General features: G+C 45.4%; 1 protein-coding gene across 1 annotated transcript in view; it reads left to right on the top strand.

Moving 5' to 3' along the window:
- Nucleotides 1–18,703, top strand: part of UHRF1BP1L (UHRF1 binding protein 1 like) — a 373,911-nt gene that overhangs the window by 176,065 nt on the left and 179,143 nt on the right. Inside the window, exon 12 of the mRNA XM_029597381.1 lies at nt 10,035–10,176. Coding sequence (XP_029453241.1) covers nt 10,035–10,176 — 142 coding nt within the window. The remainder of the gene's footprint in view (nt 1–10,034; nt 10,177–18,703) is intronic.

The following is an 18,703-nucleotide window of genomic DNA, read 5'->3' as shown; positions in this document are numbered from 1 at the left end:
TCTCTGCGACGTCAACAGAACGATCCAAAACTAAACATCGCCATCGCCATCGATCATCCTCCAAAACACCGTCCCAGGACGAGTCGATGCCAAAGCGGCCTAAAAACCAAGACACGCCGGTGATTGGGCCTTCGCCGTCACCGACACCAACACCGTCATCGATGGTTGTTGCACTACCATCGCATACACCATCGGCTCCCTCGCTCACACCACAGCTTGAATTGTCTGCACTGATTAAACAAGCTGTTTTCCAAGCTCTTCAAGAGCAACAACTTCCGACAGGCCTGTCGATGCCGACCTCCGAGTCGATGCCGATACCCTCGATATCGATGCCGATACCCTCAGTATCTATGCCGATGCCTCCAGCATCGATGCCGATGTCTTCAACATCGATGCCGATGGCTATGCCATCGATGCCGATACCTTCACCGTCAGTATCGATGCCGATGGTTCTACCTACACCATCGATGCCGGTGATAACACCGATGACAACAACATCTTTTCCCTCAAGTTCCTCGGTGGATACTATAACCACTACACCGAGGGTACTGACTCAATCTACATCGATGATTTTTCAAATTCCATCAATGAATCAATCGACTGCATCTCTGCAGCAACCTATTCCATCGGAGAAAGTCCACGATGAAGCTTTTTATCATCGCCTCCTGCAAAGATACCAAAAAGTAATCGACAAATTACCACCTATTACAAAAAGGAAAGTATCTGCTGATTTTTTCCTCGATGATCCTCAACCTGGACCTTCCGGGCTGCAAGCCCCTCCAGTTCCAACAACTTATAGAGAGGAATCAGATGACTCCTGGGATGATGATGAACCCTCTCAATTTTCCTCAGAGGAATTCATGTCCAATCCTTCTTCTCCTGACCGAAGAAAGAAGTCACCTCCGGAAGATCTTTCCTTCTCATCCTTCGTACAAACTATGTCTGATTCCATTCCATTTAAATTGGCTGCTGAGGAGGATACCAGAACACAAACTCTCGAAGTACTACAGTTTGTGGATCCACCGAAACACGTACTAGCAATACCTGTACATGAGGTGTTATTGGAACTTCAAAAAAGAATCTGGGAACACCCAGCTTCCATACCTGCAGTAAACAAAAGAGTAGAAACTACTTACATTGTTCAACCAGCTCCTGGGTACCATAAACAACAATTGCCCCATCAATCTGTCGTTGTGGAATCTGCACAGAAGAAATCTAAACGTGTGCGTCCACACTCCTCCATCCCACCAGGCAGGGAGCACAGGTTCCTGGACACATTGGGTAAGAAGATTTACCAGAGTTCCATGCTGAGTACTAAAATCTCTGCATATCAACTCTATATAACTCAACATCAAAGAAATCTCTGGAAAGAGATGGAACAATTCGTCACTTCCTTACCAACTCAATTCCAAGAGCCTGCTCAAGAAATTATAACAAAAGGTCTTGAAGCAGGAAAACACGAAGTAAGAGCAGTTTATGACAACTTCGAAACTGCTTCAAGAACAGCAGCAGCAGGAATCACTGCTCGCCGGTGGACCTGGCTCAAGGCATCTGACCTCAGGCTTGAGGTTCAAGATAAGCTTGTTGACCTTCCCTGTCTTGGTGACAATCTTTTTGGAGATAAAATTCAAGAAGCGGTTCAACAGCTCAAAGACCACACAGAGACACTAAAGCAACTGTCTCAGACCCCACAAGAATCTGCTAGTCAACCTTCTCGTCGTCCTCCATGAAGAGATGTAAGACGTTCTTACTACAGGCCACGCAGATACTACCAACCAACAAATAGAGGTAGATCCACTAGGCCAACTCAGCGTTCTCAAGCCAGACAAGCCAGACCCACCCGCCCACAACCACCGGCGCAGACAGGGCCTGCAACAGGCTTTTGAGGATTATACCAGAGAACAGATTCAACCTTGCAATCCCAAACCAAACCTACCAGTTGGAGGCAGAATATCCCTCTTTCACGAAAATTGGCAAAACATAACCTCAGATCAATGGGTTCTTTCAATAGTTGCCCGAGGTTACAAACTAAATTTCACTTCAATTCCTCCAGAATTTCCACCAACATCTTGCCAACAACAAAAATCTCAACTTCATCAATTACAAACAGAATTATCCACCCTTCTGAAATCCAAGGCCATTCAACCAGTGCCTCGGAAGCAGAAGGGCAGGGGATTCTACTCCAAATATTTCCTCATTCCAAAGAAAACAAGAGGCCTACGTCCCATCCTAGACCTCAGAAATCTCAACAAATTTCTAAAGAAAGAAAAGTTCAGGATGGTTTCTCTAGGCACCATGCTTCCACTTCTTCAAGCAAAGGATTGGCTTTGTTCTCTGGATCTTCAAGATGCTTATGCTCACATTCCAATATACCCTCCTCATCGCAAGTACCTGCGCTTCACAGTGGGTCTTCAACATTACCAATACAGAGTTCTCCCATTTGGACTGGCATCTGCTCCCAGAGTCTTCACCAAATGTCTAGCAGTAATAGCAGGACACTTACACAAAGAAGGTGTCCATGTCTTCCCATACCTAGACGACTGGCTCATAAAGAGTCCATCTCAACAAGGAGCAATAACTTCTCTCAACCGAACAATTGCTCTGCTTCACTCCCTGGGATTTCTCATCAATTATCAAAAATCCCATCTCACTTCAACTCATCTGCTTCAATTCATAGGAGCAGATTTGAACACAATCCAAGCAAAGGCCATTCTACCCATAGAACGGGCAGAAACCCTTATTCAGTTAGCAAGGTCCATTTCCTTACGGACACAAACCACAGCTCATCAGTTTCTGATTCTGTTAGGTCACATGGCATCAACAGTTCATGTTACTCCTATGGCAAGGCTAGCCATGAGAGTAACTCAATGGACTCTAAGGTCACAATGGATCCAAGCAATTCAACCATTACACTATCCAATTCAAGTGACCCACCAACTAAGATCGTCTCTACTTTGGTGGACCAACATGGACAACCTGTGCAAAGGCCTACCTTTCCAACAACCTGTCCCACAGACTACTTTAACTACGGATGCCTCCACCTTGGGATGGGGAGCTCATATAGACAATCTCCACACACAAGGAACCTGGACAAAACTCGAAGCAACATATCAAATCAATTTTCTGGAACTTCGAGCGATACATTACGCACTGCATGCGTTCCAGGATTGCCTTTCACGCAAGACTGTTCTCATTCAAACAGACAATACAGTAGCCATGTGGTACATCAACAAACAGGGAGGTACGGGCTCGTATCTCCTTTGTCAAGAAGCTGCACAGATTTGGGGATGGGCCCTGACTCACTCAATGTCTCTACGAGCCACATATCTGGCAGGCATTCACAATGTAGTGGCGGACCGACTCAGCCGTCATTTCCAACCACACGAATGGTCCCTGGATCCTACCATAGCAGCCAGGATCTTTCAACGCTGGGGTCAACCGACAATAGACCTCTTTGCATCACCTCTGAATCACAAAGTGGACAACTTCTGTTCTTTACACAGACAGAAGAACCAACCAGCCAAGGACGCCTTTGCTCGCCCTTGGAATTCAGGCCTGTTATACGCGTATCCTCCAATACCGCTCATAACCAAAACTCTAGTGAAGCTACAACAGGACAGGGGGGCCATGATTCTCATAGCCCCGCATTGGCCTCGACAAGTATGGTTTCCCACACTTCTAGACCTCTCAGTCAGAGATCCAGTTCGTCTAGGAGTAGCTCCCACTCTCATTACTCAAGATCAGGGTCGGTTGAGACATCCCAACCTCCAGTCCCTGTCTCTGACAGCATGGATGTTGAAAGCTTGATTTTACAACCACTCAATCTTTCATCTCTTATATCTCAAGTGCTTATAGCTTCACGTAAACCTTCCACACGAAAAAACTATGCTTCTAAATGGAAGAGATTCACTTTGTGGTGCTCAGCAAAGGATATAAATCCTTTCACTTGCCCCGCAACTTCTCTTCTAGACTACTTATACCATCTTTCGGAATCTGGTCTCCAGACTTCATCCGTAAGAGTACATTTAAGTGCAATCTCTTCTTACCATAAAAAAATAGCAGATGCACCTATATCTACACAACCTCTCATAAGTAGATTTATGAGAGGTTTAACTCACCTCAAACCACCAATTCGAAAACCCGTCCCAAGCTGGGACCTGAATTTGGTTCTAACAAGACTCATGCGCTCCCCTTTTGAACCCATCGACTCTTGTAATCTTAAATTTCTCACATGGAAAACTATTTTCCTCATAGCCATTACTTCAGCTAGAAGGGTTAGTGAGTTACAAGCACTTGTCACATATGAACCTTATACAAAGTTCTTACATGACAGGGTGGTTCTCCGCACACATCCGAAATTCCTTCCCAAAGTTGTTACGGAATTTCACTTGAACCAATCCATAAATTTACCCACATTCTTTCCAAGGCCTCATTCCCATCCAGGGGAAACAGCCTTACACACCCTGGACTGTAAACGTACACTCGCTTTCTACTTAAACCGTACTTCAGTCCATAGGAAATCCACTCAGCTTTTTGTTTCTTATGATCCAAACAAACCGGGTAAAGCAGTGGGTAAACATACCCTATCCAATTGGATAGCAGATTGCATAGAGTTCTGCTATAAACAAGCAGGCCTTCCTCTTCAAGGGCGAGTAAAGGCTCATTCCGTAAGATCAATGTCAACTTCAGTAGCACATTTTCGTTCAGTGCCAATCTTAGACATATGCAAAGCAGCAACATGGAGTTCTCTTCACACCTTTGCAGCTCACTACTGCTTAGACAAAGAAGGAAGACAAGATTCAGCCTACGGACAATCTGTCTTAAAGAACTTGTTTCCTGTTTAATCCCAACTCCTCCTACATCCAGTGTTCTGGGATCCTCGGCTGACTCATTCAACAACAATACTTCAATGTTGCCTCAATACAACCTGACTCAGCCTCTAGCTTGCTATTCACCCATATGTGAGGACTAGCATCCTGCTTGTCCTGGGATAAAGCAAAATTGCTTACCTTGTAATAGGTGTTATCCCAGGACAGCAGGATGTAGTCCTCACGAAACCCGCCCGCCACCCCGCGGAGTTGGGTCTCATACCTTTTATTATTTTATTTTTTGCTATCGCTTCATGCTATATAACAGACTAAAGAGAGACACCTGTGGCAGAGAATATCATAGCATGCTGAGCATGCTCAGTGGCCTCACAGGGCCAGTCAAAAGTTTCTAGAAACTTTGACAGAAAGCTTTCCCGCCTGGGCTCCGTTCGGTGACGTCACCCATATGTGAGGACTACATCCTGCTGTCCTGGGATAACACCTATTACAAGGTAAGCAATTTTGCTTTATGGCTTTGCACTTTGCGAAGCCAGCCCACTTTTTCTGAAATCCCTTCTCTTTAAAAAATTTGCATTGCACCATGCGTTATGGTGCTTATTGCTTGCGTTAAGGCGTTTTTCGCCTTAACGCACGCGAAAACACCATAACACGATTTGATAAATGACCCTGTAAGTTTCTTGAAGTTCTACCATTAAAAGTCCAGATCATCATCCCAAGTATTAGAACAAAAAGAAGAGAATATTATACCATTATATTGTATTCTCTTTGCTTTTTAAATTTTAACCAATGTATGATATTGTTTTACAGTTTAGGGAGAGCTTAGAACTGAGGCAGAGGAACATTGTGCAGCCATTCACATTAGAGAGAAATTCTCTGCCTTGTCTCTGGGCTGTCCTGGTGGGATTCAGTTTTTGCAAGTGTCATCATTTTAACAGTACTCCAGGTATCTGACATCATCATAGAGCCCATGACATCATTGCTGATTTATTCCTTTTGGCATGTGGGATTGGCGATGCAATTTATTAATTTCAAAATGAGATATTGCAAAGATATTTGTTGAAAGTAATGGAGCATAAAATGTGAGAGTGTGTACAATGAGGAGGATAAAACAAAAATGTTAAATACTTTTATTCAGTGGTGAAAGAATACCAATAGTTGTCAAGGGTAGACACTGTTAACACAGGAAAGCATGTGTATGGAAGAAGGAAAACTGAAAGTGGATAAAATTATGGAGCCAAATATAATCCATTTTAAGATATTAAGGTAGCTGAGAGACATTCTGGGAGGGAGGTGATAATGGCTCTCTATAAGTTGTTGGTGAGACCTCACCTGGATCCCTTCCATCAATCTACAGTACCTGAATGTAATCCACTTTCAAGTGTCTAAAAAGTGGAATATAAATCAAATAAATCTGTTAACAAAAGTGATTGTTAACATGCAGGCCCTTTATCCTGTTGGACTCTATGCCAGCCCAGACACAAAGTGCCACACCGCCTCCCGGGTGCTCCTCTCTGTCATTGCGATATAATTTGTACCCTGGTATAGCACTGTCCCATTGGTTATCCTCTTTCCACCATGTCTCTGAGATGCCAATTAAGTCTATGTCATCATTCACTGCTATACCTTCTAATTCTCCCATCTTACTTCTTAAACATCTGGCATTAGCATACAAACATTTCAAAGTTTGTTTTTTGTTTGTATTTTCATTCTGCTTTTTAAATGATAGGGATAAGTTAGAATTTTTTTAGCTCAGGTGAGTTTTTAGTTACAGGCACTTGGACTACTTTTCTAATTATTGGAACCTCACTGTCGGGATGCCCTAATTCTAATGCATCATTAGTATCCTTTAAAGATACCTCTCTCCGAACCATGCGCTGCTGAGCGACTGTCGGCTTTCCCCCTTGTTCTAGTTTAAAAGCTGCTCTATCTCCTTTTTAAAGGTTAGCGCCAGCAGTCTGGTTCCACCCTGGTTAAGGTGCAGCCCATCCCTTCGGAAGAGACTCCCCCTTCCCCAAAAGGTTCCCCAGTTCCTAACAAAACTGAATCCCTCTTCCTTGCACCATCGTCTCATCCACACATTGAGACTCTGGAGCTCTGCCTGCCTCTGGTGACCTGCGCGTGGAACAGGGAGCATTTCAGAGAAAGCTACCCTGGAGGTTCTGGACTTAAGCTTTCTACCTAAGAGCCTAAATTTGGCTTCCAGAACCTCTCTCCCACATTTTCCTATGTCGTTGGTGCCCACATGTACCATGACAGCCAGCTCCTCCCCAGCACTGTCTAAAATCCTATCTAGGTGATGCGTGAGGTCCGCCACCTTCGCACCAGGTAGGCAAGTTACCAGGTGATCCTCACGCCCACCAGCCCCACCCAGCTATCTACATTCCTAATAATTGAATCACCAACTATGACTGCCGACCTAACCCTTCCCTCCTTGGCCGTAGTCGTGGGAGACACATCCTCGGTGTGAGAGGACAATGCACTTCCTGGAGAGCAGGTCCTTGCTACAGGATCATTTCCTGATGCACTAGGTTGATGCTTTCCGATCATGAGACTTTCCTCCTTTAATGCAGCACCAGGACTGCCAGACTGGAATTAGGACTTGGCTACTATGTCCCTGAAGGTCTCATGTATATACCTCTCTGTCTGCCTCAGCTCCTCCAGGTCTGCCACTCTAGCCTCCAGAGATCGGACTCGTTCTCTGAGAGCCAGGAGCTCTTTGCATCGCATGCACATGTACAACGTCTCACCGGTGGGTAAAAAATCATACATGTGACACTCGATGCAAAAGACTGGGAAGCCCCCCTCTTGCTGCTGGACTGCTGCCTTCATCTCAATTTTGTTCAGTTCCTGGTTAAGGTTTAGGTTGCTATGGGAGTAGGAATGTGTCTAATTAATGTCCTTTAAATGTATTAGTGAATTCACTATATGTCTGGTAGTGACTTACAAGGGAATGATCAACTCTGATAAGGTGTGGGGAATTTCTGAGTCTAAGTTAAAATGATGATTTTTAAAAAAACATTTTTTAAGTGTGTAAGTGACACCTGCCTATAAATTAAAGGATGAGCTGGGCTGGGTGGGAGGGGGAAATACAAACACACAAACTTCTTTGTTGCCTCCCTTTCTGACTACCTATTTACAACAAAAACACATGAACACTAAATAATATTTCCCAATAGTTTACTTCTCCCCAATACTTTTAAGTTTTAAAAATGTCTCCAAGCAGTAGTTACTGATTCTTTCCAGCCAGCAGCAAGGTGATCCTCTCCTCTCAGTGCTCCCACTGGACGGGGGAGTGAGAAAAAATAGAAATGGTTTCAGGATGAGGCAGATGTGGTGACGAGGGTGTGTTTGTGGGGGGTAAAAGGGAAAGGAGGGTGAGGATGGGTGACAGTCATAGGTTGTGAAAGTGAAAGGAAAGGCGAGAGAGCAACAGGGACAGGAGGGAGAAAGGAAGCTAGAGGTGTGATTGGACTGGAGAGGTGAGAGAGTCACAGATGCTGATTGGATGGGGAAGGATTTGAGAGAGAGAAGTGAGGGTGGGGAGGGGCAGTGCAAGAGGAGGTGGATGTGTGAGAGCCAGAATTGGTAATGGTGGAGCGTTTATGTGAAAGAGCCAAAGAGAACACTGGAGGGGGGAGGGTGAAAGAGGAGAGGGGGGTGGGAACAGAGTAGCACAAGTGACGGAAAGGGAGGATTAATGTTGGAGCCGCTGCAGCCCTGTCAATGGTCTTGTGGGGTTTGGGGAATTTTTTGCTGGGCTGCTGAGAGAGAGACTGATAGACGGAGGGGGATTGAGAGACACTGGTGGGGATAAGAGAGACAGAGAAACATTGGGAGTGCATGGGCAAGAGAAAGAGAGAGATGCTGGTCAGAGACAGGTGGGGACAAGATGGGAGGATGGAGAGAGACGGTGGGGATAGCAGAGGAATTGAGAGGGAGACTGATAGACGGAGGGGGATTGAGAGACACTGATGGGGACAAGAGAGACAGAGAAACATTGGGAGAGCATGGGCAAGAGAAAGAGAGAGATGCTGGTCAGAGACAGGTGGGGACAAGATGGGAGGACGGAGAGAGACGGTGGGGATAGCGGAGGAATTGAGAGGGAGACTGATAGACGGAGGGGGATTGAGAGACACTGATGGGGACAAGAGAGACAGAGAAACATTGGGAGAGCATGGGCAAGAGAAAGAGAGAGATGCTGGTCAGAGACAGGTGGGGACAAGATGGGAGGACGGAGAGAGACGGTGGGGATAGCGGAGGAATTGAGAGGGAGACTGATAGGAGGACTGAGAGATTGGGGGAAAGAATGCAATTAAGAGAGACTGTGGGGACAGGCTGGAAGGATTGGGAGAGATGGATGGAGGAACTGAAAGAGAGAAAATGCTGAGAGAATTGAGACATTGGTAGGTAAAGGGTGGGAGGATTGAAAGACTTGGAGAGATTGAAAGAGATTTGATGAGGGGGGTCAAGAAAGACTAATGGGAACAGGATGAGAGAGAGAGAGAGAGAGACTGAGAAAGACTGGTGGCCTAATTGAGAACAGGATGGGATTGAAAGAGAAAGGGGCAGAGACAGGGTGAGCATATTGAGAGAGAGGAAGAAATACAGTCTTGTGGTTTGGAAACGTGAGGCTCTTTGGTACTGTGCATTCTGATTTCTTGGTTTGTGAAAGGTTGACCACTCCTGATTTACAGGCCCCGTCTACCCCTTGTGTGCGCAGCAGGAGTTTCTTGCGTTCATGGGTGGCTTTTAAAATTTGCTTGGCGTGTGCCGGCCCAACTTGTCCGCATATCTTCCAGTTTTGGCACATGCAGGGCTTTTAAAATTCACCTTTTAAGGATATATTTGTGCATATCTTAGAGGAGTGGAGAGATGGGGATACGACAGAGACCTCAAAGGTGTAAATACACAAGAAACAAACCTTTTTCAGTGGAAAGAAGCCCTAAAATGAGGTCATGAGGTTCCACAGGGTTAGACTTATAAGCAACTTCAGAAAATATTTCTTCACAGAAAGGGCAATGGATGCATGAAAGAAGCAAAAATATTAACATTCAAGCAAGCCTTGGATAAGGGAAGCAGTGAATGGAGAGTCTGAGAACAACATGGGTTTGTGTCACTGAAGTAAATTGGGCAGGTTAGATGGGCCTTATGGTCCTTATGGTGTCATCAGATTCTTTGTGTCTTTACAGAAAATGTCTTTTTTAGGTTTCTACAGCAGACCAGCGCCGTTCTTCCCCAAAAGCATTGATCTCCTGCAATAAGAAGGCCCTTTACCTCCCAAAGGAGATGTCAGCAATTCACATTGAATTCACAGAGTATTATTTCCCTGATGCAAAGGATTTCCCAAGTAAGATTTGTTCTGGTTTTTTTTCACATATCACTCAAAAACTTATATCAACCAATCAGCGCTCTCTGGCCAGGTACATGGTGCCTCTTAAATGCTGTTAAATTAAAAGGAGGCAGTCCAGGGTAAGAGGAAAGAGAGACCAGTCTGCATTTCAAAGGAGAGGGTTGGAAATATAAGGGGAAAATATGAACATACAAAAGGTATAAGGGATCTCAGAGGATGACAGGAAGGAATATTGGGAAAAAGCTGAAAGAAGCAGGGAAGGTAGACAAGATGGCAAAGGTGTGAGGAGAGGTTGTAAAATCCAGGTCACTATTTCTTTCAGGTATGTCAGTGAAAGGAGGGACCTGTAAATGGGACTTTAAGACTTAAGAGGAGAAAAGGGAAAATTCAGCAATGTTAAAATAATTGTGTTCAGTGTTTATGAAGAAGAGGTTAGAAAAGGATTCCAGATAGTTGGAAGGGGTACATATGTTTTTGGGGATGATATCACATAATTTATAGAACAGCTGTTTGGGTAAAACTAACAAAGCAAAAAGTAGCAAAGCTATGGGGCCAGATGGAACTTATCCTAGGATATTAAGAGAGCTCAAAGAGTTTTTGGCTGCTCCCTGGAAGGACCTTTTCACTAGATGTTTGAGGATAGGAGTGGAAAAGGGTGGATGTCTTCCCTCTTTAAAAAGTGCTAGCTATGAGGAGCCTGTAAATTGTAGACCAGTGGTGGGAAAACTAATGGATCCTGGAAGGTTGCAGAATCTCATGTGGCTGAGTTTACCAAAGAGAGTTATTATCAAACAAATCTGATCGATTTCTTTGATTTAGTGACTAGAGAAATAGATCTCAGTGTATGCTGGATGTGGTATATGATCAGTAAAGCTTTTGCTACTGTCCCACACACATAAGATTTGCCATACTGGATCAGACTGAGGGTCCCTCAAGTCCAGTATCCTGTTTCCAACCGTGGCTAGTCCAGGTCAAAAGTACCTGGCAGGTTCCCAAATAATTAGATTTCATGCTGCTTATGCCTAGGAATAAGCAGTAGCTATCCTCAAGTCTACCTGGTGAATAATAATAGTTTATGGACTTTTCCTTTAAGAACTTGTCCAAACCCTTTTTAAACCCAGCTACGTTAACTGCCTTTACCACATTCTCTGGTAGTTAATTCCCGAGCATAATTGTGCACTGAATGAAAAAATATTTTCTCCTATTTGTTTTAAATGTGCTACTTAGTAACTTCATGGAGTCCTTGAGTCTTTGTATTTTGAAAGAGTAAACAACTGATTCGCATTTACCCTTTCTGCTGCACTCATGATCTTAAAGACCTCTATCATATCCCCCCTCAGCAGTCTCTTCTCCAAGCTGAACAGCCCTAACCTCTTAAGCCTTTCTTCATAGGGGAGCTGTTCCATTCCCCTTATCATTTTGGTTGCCCTTCTCTGTACCTTCTCCAGTACAACTATATCTTTGAGATGTGGCGACCAGAATTGTACACAGTACTCTAGGTGAGGTCTCACCATGGAGCGATACAGAGGCATTATGACATTTTCCATTTTATTTTCCATTCTTTTCCTAATAATTCCTAACATTGTGTTTGCTTTTTTGACTGCTGCTGCCCTCAGGGCCAAGGATTTCAAAGTATTGTCAATGAAAGCTAACCATATATGCATCACTTTGCAATTATCCATATTAAATATTATCTGCCATTTGGATGTCCAGTTTTCCAATCTCGTGAGGTCGTCCTGGAATTTCTTACAATCTGCTTGTGATTTAACAATTCAGAATAATTTTGTGTTGCTTGCAGATTTGATCAGCTCATTCATTATTTCCTGATCCAAATCATTTATATATATATATATATATATATATATATATATATATATGTATGTATATATATATATATATATATATATATATATATATATTGCAATACATTTGATAATGTGAGGAGAAACAAGGGGAATGGGAAATGTTGATGTATTTGTTCTACAAATATGTTAAAAGAAGGGATATAATTATTGTAGTATTCATTGTGAGATACTGATTTGTGCAATAAGTGGGAGATCAATGTGTATTTTTTATGACCGAATTGTTAGAATGAATGCTTGCATGGAGTTGTGTATGGGTATGAATGTTTTTAAAGTATAGTAGAAATTAGGGATGTGAATCGTTTTTTGAGTCGCGATACAATAGAAATTCCCTCGATTTATCGTGAAAAATCGTAAATCGGGGGAGGCACACCAAAACAACCCCTAAACCCACCTCGACCCTTTAAAACGAATCCCCCACCCTCCCGAACCCCCCTGCCTCACAGTCCTCTTCATTAGCGCTCACAACCAGTCACTCACACAAACACACCCTCAATTAGACCCCATGACCAGTCTCTGTCTCTTTCACACCAGTCATCTTCCTGACCAGTCTCTCTCTCTCACACAGAAACACATCACCTCCCTAACCAGTCTCTCTCTCAATCACACACAAATGCTCTCGCACCCATTCACACCAGCTCTCACCCAGGCACCGTTTCACATCCACAAGCTCTCACCCAGGCTTTCATTCACACCCCCACAAACCAGCTCTCACCCAAGCACCCATTCACACCTGCTCTCACCCTGGCACCCATTCACACCCACAAGCTCTCACCAAGGCACCCACACACACAAGCTCTCACCCATTCACACCCACACACACACAAGCTCTCACCCATGAGCCATTCACACCCAGAGACACAAGCTCTCATCCATGCATCCATTCACACCCACAGACACAAGCTCTCACCCATGCATCCATTCTCACCCATGCATCCATTCACACCCACAGAGACAAGCTCTCACTTAGGCACCCATTCACACCCACAGACACAAGCTCTCACCCATGCATCCATTCTCACCCATGCATCCATTCACACCCACAGACACAAGCTCTCACCTAGGCACCCATTCACACACAGACACACAAGTTCTCAACAAGGCACTCATTCACACCCACACACACAAACTCTCACCAAAAATTTCTTCTTCCTTCACTGCACGGATGGGCTACAGTTCCACCACGACTTTACTCCAGCGGGCCTTCTTTTTTAGCCACCACGGGGATGGGCTCCCACGGTGGTCGGGGACAGGTTTCCTCTTCGCCGCTACGGGAATGGGCTCCCGTGGCGGCCTTGGTTGGTCGGGGTCGGGTTTCCTCTTCGCCGTATGACGGCCTTGCTTCGTCGGGATTCGACACTACCATTCCTCCCACCTCCAAGCTATGCGATGCCTGCCTCACTGGCCAACCAAAGGCTTCCTCCCTTCCTACTCCCACTGGCAGGTAGAAGGGAGGAAGCTTCCGATTGGCCTGCGCGGGGGCAGACAGAATGAAGGAGGCTTCCCACTGGGCAGTGGGGGTAGGAAGAAAGGAGGCTTCCAATTGGCCCGCGGGGGCTGGAAAAAGCGAGAAGGAAAGTACAATGGGGCAGTGGGACACCGGGAGACGAGACACACCTGCCGGTGTTTGGCGACACACTGGTTTGTCGTGACACACCGGTTGAGAAGCGCTGCTCTAGACCCTGCTGTCTTATCCCTGGCTGAAAGGAACTTCCCTGATCCAGCAATGCCTGGGCTAACTCCTGGCTTCTCCTCTGTGGCCCATATAACTCAACCCATGGTCAAGCTTTCCTAAAGGATATTCCATGTCTAGGTAGGTTGCCCCACTACCCGTACGTTGGCCCCACATGGTGGCAAACTGGGGACAATCATGCCCCAGAATCACCGGGTATGAGAGTTTGGAAAGGACTCCTGCTTCCATAATGGCTTGTCCTGCTGTGATCGTTAGCATTATCCGCCTAGTTGGATATTTCTTACCAACACTGTGTGTACATGGGAGTGTCTCTTTTCTTTTACAGTAGATGTGCTCTTTTTAGATCAGGTCCTTGCGATCCAGAGTCTTACTACACCCTGAAGGCCCGATTTTAAAAGGCCCACGCGCGTAAATAACTGGGGTTTCGTGCAGAAGTGGCGGGCTGGGGGTGTGGTCTGGGTGGGATTGGCAGGGACAGAGGCCATTAGGCCCCGTCCTGGAGAAGCGCCCGCCGGCAGCTGGCTGGCGTATGGAAGATACTTCTGCTTGGGAGGAGCAGTAAGTATTAAAATAAAATAAATGGGGAAAGCTAGGGTAGGTTTAGGGGTTGGGGAGGAAGGATAGGGAGCAGACTGGGAGGGAACTGGGCAAAGGCCTGATTGCGTTGCCGTATGAATTTGGAATTTCTCCCCCCCCCCTCCTGCGTGCGTGAGTCGCAGGCCATCCGCACATGCAAGCTCGGATATTAAAATCCAGTGCTCATGTGCGCGCAGATATCCCTTTTTATAACAAGTGCGTGCCTACGCGTGCATGTTATAAAACGATTGCGTCCATGTGTGCACACTAGGAACTGCGCACACATGGATGCCCACATGGTTCTTTTAAAATCAGCCCTTGAGTCTGCCAGGGCTTGGGTTGGAACGTAATCCAGCTTCACCTGGATCACGAATTCCTTAAGTTCCCGATGTGAAATATCCATCAAGTTACATATCCATCAAGTTACAGATTATGACCATTCGTGTTCCCACATTTCATTCTCATTCTGCTTCCTGCTCCTTCTTGCATTGTTCCGCCAGCTTGTGTTCCCAGTCCATGTTTTCAGACCATAGGCACTATTCGTTTATATGATCCTCTGCCTAACAAAAAAGCATGTCTGCGGGGTGGTTCCCCTTTGGCTTTACCCACTCCTCCTAAGGGCTTTTCATTTTCTGTTCTTTCCATATAGGCAGCGAGCTTCTCGTGTCAATTCCCCACACAAAGGGCACAGAAGGAAAAAGTATCCATAGTCTTGTTCCTGGATTATGCCAGTATCTCTGAGCTTCCCTTTTTCCTTTGATTTGAGGATCATCCCTGCTTTGGAGGATTGTCTTCATCTGTTGCGTTCGTGCCTCTTCTTGCCCCTCGCTCCACCCTCTCTACCTTGGGAGTGACTTCCTTTGGCTCTGATGGACAAATGCAGCTGCGGCTTCTCCCTGCCTTTTGGTCCCAGTGTCCCCGGGCTGGCTTGACGCTACGGATCCGCCATGTTCCTGATGACATAAGGGCGCGTGCGTGTGCGCTCCAGACTTTGTACCAGCAAGGGCGCGAACCTCGGGAGCGTTCCCCCATAGTGATGAAATCCATTTCCACTTTAAAAGGTGTTTGTTTGCTAACCTCTAACGAGTTAGCAAGGAACTCCAACAGGACTTGCTTCGGCAGTCCACGATACTTGCAACAACGATCCGAGTCAGCAAGGGGAATCCTTCTCCACTGCTCGGCCTTTTCAAACTTACCAGGAGTACTCGCTCCATGGGGGCTCCGCTCTCTCTTCTTGATTTCAGATTGCCAAGATGGGATCCGGCACTCGCTCCTCGAGGGCCTACATCCCTGAATACTCAGAAGACTCCTCATTGCCTGGAAGCGATCGCAGACATGAACACAGTGAGTTCTATTGTAGATAGGAATCGGTACTCACTCCAAGAGGGCCTACATTCCTATAGCTCTGAAGACTGCCTTCCATTCAAGACGTTATCGCAGGTACAGAGATCGAGAGTTATATTGGCAAGATTGCAGATAGGAACCGGTACTCGCTCCACGAGGGCCCATGTTCCTAGAATCCTTTACAGACTCTCTTCTACTCTAGAAGCCATTTCATATACAGCTATTGTGAGTTCTTATTACAGACTGTTTATAGGAACCAGTGCTTGCCTATGGCTCCTGTTCCTGAATATACTGAAGACTCTCTGTGGCATAGAGACCATTGCAGACATCTACTATTGTGAGTGTACCATCTTGTATCCAGTATATCCTGTCTACTCACTACTTCTAGTCTCTCTCTACAGCTCAAAACCCAGAGATTATATTCCAGTATCAGAAGGACTTCAGCCCTGCCGGATACATTTACTCACTACTGCCACCACTGGTGGTCCAGCTTCCAGCCAAATAAAAAACTATTTGTGTTTATTTCATATTCTAGCCTAGCCGGTGGTTCCTCTCAGGATCTCCTCCTGGAGGCGCTGTCATCTGCCATCGGCCCAGGGATTCACCATTTCCTCCAAGTGGTCATTCCTTATACTACTGTCACTCTGTGGGAGCCAACCACTACCGACCACTAACACCGCTTACGGAAGACTTGCCAGCAGCCTATTTATAACAGATTGCTACTCCTTAGTGGAGGCATGATAGATTGCTATCTCAGTAGCGAAGTACAATATACCTATTGTTAGCTTCTCTCTTCAGAAGAGTATCATTGAACAGATTGCCAACTCCTCTTCCCTGGGGAGTTGATCCATAACAGATTGCTACCTCATTCCCTTACAGGAGCATCTAACAGCAATTCGCTAACAGATTACTAACTCCGCCCTCCTGGCGGGGAAGCACTACAGATAGCTAACTCCTCCCCTCTGGAGGAGCAGATCATGACAGATTGCTAACTCCTCCCCCTTTCAGGAGAAAAGCAGAACAGATTGCTAACTCCGCCCTCCTGGCGGGGTGAGCGATAACAGACTGCTAACTCTTCCCCTCTGGAGGAGGAGAGCGTAACATCATGTAAGTGGACTTTACCTTCATGTTGGCTGCATCATTAAGCTCATGTCTATAACCTTGCATCCCTCATAATGACAATTCCTTGCCAAATGACCTTTCCTTCCACAATTAAAGCACGCGAGAGAGGCTGTGACTGGTGGTCTGATTACAGAAGAAGGGCTGTCTGCCTCAGAGGATCATTGCTGGGGTCTTCCACTCTCATTACTGTGCCATGGAGGCTGTTTGGGCTGTATGTCTAGCCTTCATACCATGTTGGGAATTAATTGTGCCTGGTGAAAGGTATCTGCAACTTCTAGTGCTTTTTCCATAGTGAGCCTGGAGTGGCAGCAGACCCAGTTCCGCATGGGCTGGTCTAGCCCATGTTGGAACTGTTCCAGAAGCACCTACCTGGCCACACAGAGGTCAATATTTACCTCCAGCTGCAGCTACTTTTATCTGGCCTCTTTCAGTCAAAGGAACAGGTTTTGGGGGCTTTTCCTGGGCTGTAGGACACCCTGTTGGAAGTATTGCCAGTAGGTTTCTGAGGTATATTCAGTTCGTTTTAGGCTGGTGGTTTTTACATCCGCATAGGTGGCCCTTCCATCCACATTGGCCTTTTGAAAGGCCTCTTGGCATTTGCCCATGAGCAAATTTGCCAGATATGTGTTCAAGTTGACTTCTGGGCAATCCATCATGCGGGAAGTCCTTTCAAAATTTTTCAGGAAATCATCTTAAACAGGATGGGAGGGAGTGGATTTCTCTGGGTTGTGGTAGCTTGCATGGCTTGAGCAATCTGCACCAGTGTTCCCTGCTGCTGGCCCTCTGTCAGGACATGTACCAGCTGCTCTATGTTCTCTGCTCCTCTACGTGCACAGACCACAATCTAATGAGTTTTCAGGGAGACTGGGGAGATACAGGAAAACAAAAAAAAACCAAAACTTTTTTGCCTGTTGGGGCCTTACTAATTGATTAATTCCCTAGCTGCTTCAGGAAGAGCTAGCCCCCTTGGCCTGATATACTGAAGTAAAGAGAGATATTTTTTTTCTCTTCTCTTTCTTCTGTGTCTGTGAGCTCAGGTCTGTGCTCCTTGCATAGACAGGTGTCTCTCTGCTGCCACCATTTATAGTACTGAGCAGTCAGAGGGTAGCCAGAGAACAGACTTCAGGCTGCACTCTGGCAAAATCTTTTATAAATCTCTTTATTTGTAGAAAGTAATAGCCAAAGAAACTTTGCTATTCTATGCAGTTCAACAAACAAATGTGACAATGTAACTTACATTTCAGTGCAATTCTCCAGAGGCCTGCCTAGTCTCTCTGGGCCCTACTGTCTTATCCCTGGCTGAAGGGAACCTCCCTGACCCAGAATCCCTTGCTGGGTGAGCTCTTAAGGGGGATCGGGCCAGATAGCTGTGGCTGGTCCTTTAAGGTATTCTAAGGGAGATTCTTATATACTCCCTTACAGTTGCAAAGAAACATCCCGGAATCTGAGCCCTTATCAGTTTCTCTTGATATATCATAGGGATAGCAAGCAAAATAGTTTTGGTACTGAAATCTACTCGAAAACTAAATTGTCTTTGAAAGAAAATCATTTAGCTAAGAATCTACAACACACTCTAATTAGTTTACCAATCAATGGCCAATGACAGCTCTGTCTGTGTTTACTCATGTATATAATTTTCAAGAGTAGCTTTTTTCAGTTCAGGGCAAAAGACTGCTTCTTTTAGAACTATAGGGAATATTCTATCTTGCACTGAAGTATTAATCGATTGTAAAGGCACCAAAACAAAAGCTAGAATTAATTTAACTAAAGCAGCAAGGATAGAATTCACAGGAGAGCCCCTTGGATTTGCCTCTAGTTCTACTGACAAAATGGAGGTAAGTGTTGTAAATTCCTCCTTTGTATCTTTTTTCCCTTTTGCCAGGCATTTCATTTTCTTTGATGAAAAGTATGAGAGAAATGACAAAAC

This window comes from Rhinatrema bivittatum, chromosome 4 (assembly GCF_901001135.1).
Source record: "Rhinatrema bivittatum chromosome 4, aRhiBiv1.1, whole genome shotgun sequence".
In the NCBI taxonomy this organism is placed as follows: Eukaryota; Metazoa; Chordata; class Amphibia; order Gymnophiona; family Rhinatrematidae; genus Rhinatrema; species Rhinatrema bivittatum.
The sequence above is the reverse complement of the archived record's forward strand: the minus strand, read 5'-3'. Positions and strand labels throughout refer to the sequence as shown.